Source organism: Falco peregrinus, chromosome 5 (genome assembly GCF_023634155.1).
Source record: "Falco peregrinus isolate bFalPer1 chromosome 5, bFalPer1.pri, whole genome shotgun sequence".
Lineage (NCBI taxonomy): Eukaryota > Metazoa > Chordata > Aves > Falconiformes > Falconidae > Falco > Falco peregrinus.
This window is the reverse complement of record NC_073725.1, coordinates 25585613-25590564: the sequence shown is the minus strand read 5'-3', so window position 1 is coordinate 25590564 and position 4952 is coordinate 25585613. Positions and strand designations below refer to the sequence as shown.

Genomic DNA, 4952 nt, shown 5'->3' with positions numbered 1-4952 from the left:
GCCGCCTCAGACAAAGCATTGCCAAGAGGCCAAGAGAGGCGATTGCTCCCCTTTTCTCAGCACTGCTGGGCAACAGCTGGAGCGGCATCTTCTCGCACACCTTCTCTATGACCCAAGTGGGCTGCAGAGGCAGCAGAAGGCAGGCTCTGAGGCTGCTCCCCGGCACCCGCAGGGCAGCGGGGGCTGCCGCTTCCAGCCCCGGAGCGGGGAGGCAGCTCTGGAAGCTGCTCCATCTCCCGGGCCGAGGCCCCGCTGCTGCCCCAGGCTGCGGCGAGCCCCCGAGCGGCGCCGGCGCCGGGCTCAGCCCCGGGGCGGAGCTGGCGGCGGCGCGGAGCAGAGGAGGCGGCGGAGAGGAGGCGCCGCGGCCGCCGCCCAGAGCCGGGGCTGGCGCGGGGCAGCGAGGCGCGGGCGGCGGAGCGGCGGCATGCGGCGGGGCCGGGGCGCAGGGCTGGCGGGGCTGGCCGCGCTGCTGCTGGGTGCGCGGGGCTGGCGGCGGGGGGCGGGCCGGGGCTCGGCCTGCGGGGGCCCCCGCGGGGCTGCCGTCCCCTCGGGCTTCTGCACGGAGCCCTGCCGCCGCGCCGGGCTCGCGTCCCTCCCTCCTCTGCTGCCATCCCGCCTTCCCTGCGGAAACTCGCCGTGCTCTCGCTGTCCAGCCCTGCCCGCTGCCTCCTTCCCTCCGCCTTCTGCCGCGGAGCGCCTGCAGCCGCTCCTTCCCCGCTGCTGCTTCCCCTCGGGCTCCTTCCCCGCTGCTGCTTCCCCGCTGCTGCTTCCCCTCGGGCTCCTTCCCTTTGTCCCTGGTTTTCTCCAGTGACTCCACCTGTCACTCTCGCGTTCGTATGTCTGCCAGCCGTTAACGGACACCTCCGTTAATGCACCGCTAGACATCCTCTGGAAACTCTTCTCCCCCCCCCATGCCCGAACGTTCCTGGCTGGGATTTGCCATGGCGAACGGCAGGCGGGGCAGGGCACAAAGCAGGTTTTGAGGATTCCCCCTTCTTTTTCTCCTCGGCAGTGGCTGTGGGCAGAGCCCAGGTGCAGCAGGAGCCGTCGGCAGAGACCACCGAGGACACCGGCATCGCCATCAGCTGCTCACACCCCAGCATACGGACAGAAGAATCGATAGTGTGGTACCGCCAGCTCCCGGGCCGAGGTCCCGCATTCATCACGAGCGGTCACAAAGGGTCCAGAGAGGTGCAGGACCCTCCGGGGCGGATGTCGGTGGCGGCAGACCGCCGGTCCAGCGCCCTGTGGCTCGCCCGGCCCCGGCGCAGGGACGCGGCGGTGTATTACTGCGCCGTGGGAGACACGGGGCTCGGAGCCGGGGCTGCGGCCGGGCACGAACCTCGGCGGCCGGCGCCGGGCGTGTGTGTCGGGGGCGGGGGGGACAGCCCCGGCCGGGCCCGCCAGGGGGCGCTGCCGCCTCGGCCCGCCCGGCCGCGGGCGCTTCCCGCCACCGCCTGCGGCACCGGCACCGGCACCGGGATCAGCGGGTGCCCCTTGCAGTCGCTGCCCGGGCTCAGCACCTCTCCTCCTCGAGGGCTGCTGCGCATCGGTGCTCCGAGGCAGCAAACAGCCGCGCTTGGGCCGTGCTGCACGGGGAGCCTGAAAGGGTCTGTGCAAGGCAGCGGGGCGCAGCGTGTTTCCCACCACGCGCTCGTGCTTGCCCAGCACGGGGTCAGAGCCTTGCGGGTACCGTGGCGTCCCCTGGCCTGTCTGAAAAGGCCTGCCGGCATTGTCCCGCAACGCCTTCCCAGAGGGGACCGATTCCCATCCAGGCCACCTCAGGCTGCTTCTCCTCTTGCCAAGGATGCTGAGCTCTTCATGACTTTTAGGAAGGCCAAGTGACACCTCTAGGTCCTCCAAGTGCTGCCATGGCACAGGGAGTTCACGATGTCAAGAATAAAGCGAACGCAAATGCTCCAGCACGATGCTCAGCTTAGTGGGTGTCTCACCTTTGCCTGGCTGCCTTGGGCAAACACAGCAGCAGCTTCCACCCGGTAATTTTCCCCATCCCAAGGACGCACACAAAGATCTCAGCTTGGAGTTGTTATTAACACTAACAAGCTCCCTGGGCATTCAAATCAGGCAATTCCCTGCAGATCCTTGTGCATTTCTTCCTGTCAGGCTTTCCTTCCTGGAGATCTGCTGTGTCACCACCATCGTCCCCCAGATGCTGTCCCCAAGATTCCTTGCCAACAGAACAATCCTTTGTGTCTCCTGCTGTTATTTTCCTGCTTCTTCCTGGCTATGCCTGAGTTCCCGATCCTCTCAGCCATGGCCTTCAGTCATGGTGTCACCATACGCAAAGTGCTTGGCAAAAAGCACTGTCATGACAAAGAAGCTCTGCTCCCTGCCAGCGCCGGGAGTGTGGGCAGTGGGCTTTTTGGTCACCTCCTCCCAGGTGGCTCTGCTGCTGCAATGTCCCTTCTGCAAAGGGAAGTTTGTTAGCTGTAGAGGAATTATAGAGCAATGAAGTCCTGTTAATTAACATTGATAATACACAGCTGTGGGCTGCCTTCAGGGTCGGTGGGTTGGCTGATGTGGATAATGTGCAGCTGTGGCTGGTTCCTGCTAAGTAGTTAAATAGCTCTAAGGGGTATGGAAGGGGACCACTGGATGAAGAGAGACCTGGAAGAAGCAGAGGGAGGAGAAAGAGTGCACGTGTGTTCTGGATGTATAAAAAAACAAGGAGAGTGCCAGGGAGATGTGTGAAGTAGAAGGTGGGGCTGGATAAGGTAGAGGCTGGCTGCAAGAGGAGCCCTGGGTGAAGAGAGAATCCAGATGCAGCAGAGGAACGCAGCAGGGTGTACTGGCCTGAAGAGGATGAGGAAACAGCATGGACAGTAGATGACCTTGTGAAACCTTGTGAGGGATTGGCAGCTCTGCCGGGGCAAGATGCGGGAGCTACTTATTGAAGTTAAGGGGGTATGTGATGGTAAAAGCCTTGTTGCAGCCGGCTAGTTTGGATACTGCTGTGACAGTTAACTATCTCTACTGCTGTACTGGGCCAGCATGAGCATGGCGTGTTGGGGTTGGGTTGACCTTGCCTGGCTGCAACGTCTCCCCCACTCTGCTCTATCACTCCCACTACTCACCAGGATGGAAAAATAAGAAGGCTCATGGTTTGTGGCAAGGACAGGGAAATTTTGACCCAGCAGTTGGTGTCACAGGCAAACAGGCTCAGCTTGGAGAAATTAATTTCTTGCCAATCAAATCAGAGTAGGAGAATGAGAAATGAGAATAAATTTTAAAACACCTTCCCTGCAACACTTCCTTATGCCTGGGCTCACCTTCCGTCCTGACGTCCCTACTTCCTCCCCCAGAGGAACACAGGAGGATGTGCAATGGGTGCTGCAGTCAGTTCATAACTCATTCCCTCTGCCGCCTCTTCCTCCTCATGCTCTTTCCCTGCTGCGGTGTGGGGTCCCTCCCGTGGGAGACTGTCCTTCTCCAACACGAGTCCTTTCCGTGGGCTGCAGTTCTTCACAAACTGCTACAGCGTGGATCCCCCGTGGGGCCACAGATCTTGCCAGAAGCCTGCTCCATGATGGGATCTCCATGGGGTCACAGCTTCCTTCAGGGCACATCCACCTGCTGTGGCATGGGCTCCTCCATGGGCTGCAGGTGGATGTCTGCCCCACCCTTAACCTCCATGGGCTGCAGGGGGACAAGCTGCATCACCAGCTCATCAGGGACAACCTGTGTCATGAGCCACACATGAACCTGGAGCACCTCATCCCCTCCTCCTTCTTTGCTGACTTCAGTGCCTGCAGAGTTGTTTCTCTCCCATATTCTCATTCCTCTCTCCCACATGCTCTTGTGCACCACTTTTTCAACCTTCTTAAATGTATTATTGTGGAGGCGCCACCACCGTCACTGACTGGCCCAGCTTTGGTCAGTGGCAGGTCCGTCTTGTAGCCACCTGAAACTGGCTCTGAACAACATGGGGCGGCACTGACTGGCACCTTCTCACAGAAGCCACCCCGGCAGCCCCCCTGCTACCATAACCTTGCCCCATAAACCAAATACATTCCACTCCTCACCTCTGTGAATCAAGTGTTTTCAATTAACAGTCATATATGCCCTTCTCAGACAGTCCACAATGCTCACAAACTCCCCCTTACATCAGCAGGCCACAGCCAGGGCACAGGACACTGTGCAGATCGTGTCCACAGAAGGATTACTCCATTGCGGTTGGTCATGCTTTTAGAGCATTTTCTTCCATTGGAAACAGGTCTGACATCATTGCTACTGTGAACCACCGCAAGCTGGACAGAAGTTGACTGCAAATCAGCAGATAGTAGCAGCTGGGACATCCTGAGTTCTCAGGGTATAAATCAAGGCAATCAGCAGGGGAGTAAGAGAGGTGTAAAGAACCATGGCAGCTCCATCAGTAGGTGGTTTAAATCACCATCAAAAAACCCCAGAACCTCTGGCAGCAGCGCCCTTAGTTTGGACTGTAAAACCTGCATGGATTCTGTACCCGTTTCCTCCATGTCCAAGATCTCCTCGGTCGGGCAGGCAAACCAGGGGGCATGCCAAGGGCCAGGAGCAGCGCTTTGGCGGTGCTGTGGCCAAATGGCTTGCTCGTCTGTATGGAGAAATGCCATCCCTCCCTCTTCTACAAGGACCATTGCAGGTGCTATCCTCATTAAGAAGGAACTCCAGCTTGTTACAAGGTTTACTGTGGTTGGGTTAGGAAGTGCAGCTGTGCTGCTGCAGGTGATGGTTCCTTGTAGCACAGCTAGGGAAAAAGGATTTCAGACATGCAAGTGAAATGCCCTGATAAAACATTGCCCTTCAGTCGTGGTCCCTGGCGAGGAGCGACTCCTCTTGGGTCTGCACAGGGAGGCAGGCAGCAGAGGTCCTCCTGCCACATGAGCCGGGCATTGCTGCTGCTCAGCAGGCAGGGGCTGGGGATCTCTTCCACCCCACTAACATAGCCAGGCCCT

At 59.6% G+C, this 4952-nt stretch overlaps 1 gene segment (V, D, J or C); it reads left to right on the top strand.

Moving 5' to 3' along the window:
• Positions 1-251: 251 nt before the first annotated feature.
• On the top strand, positions 252-4283 carry LOC129784445 (T cell receptor alpha variable 4-like). The segment is given in 3 exon segments: positions 252-476; positions 1013-1310; positions 4235-4283. Coding segments are annotated over 3 exon segments (399 nt in total).
• Positions 4284-4952: the final 669 nt, after the last annotated feature.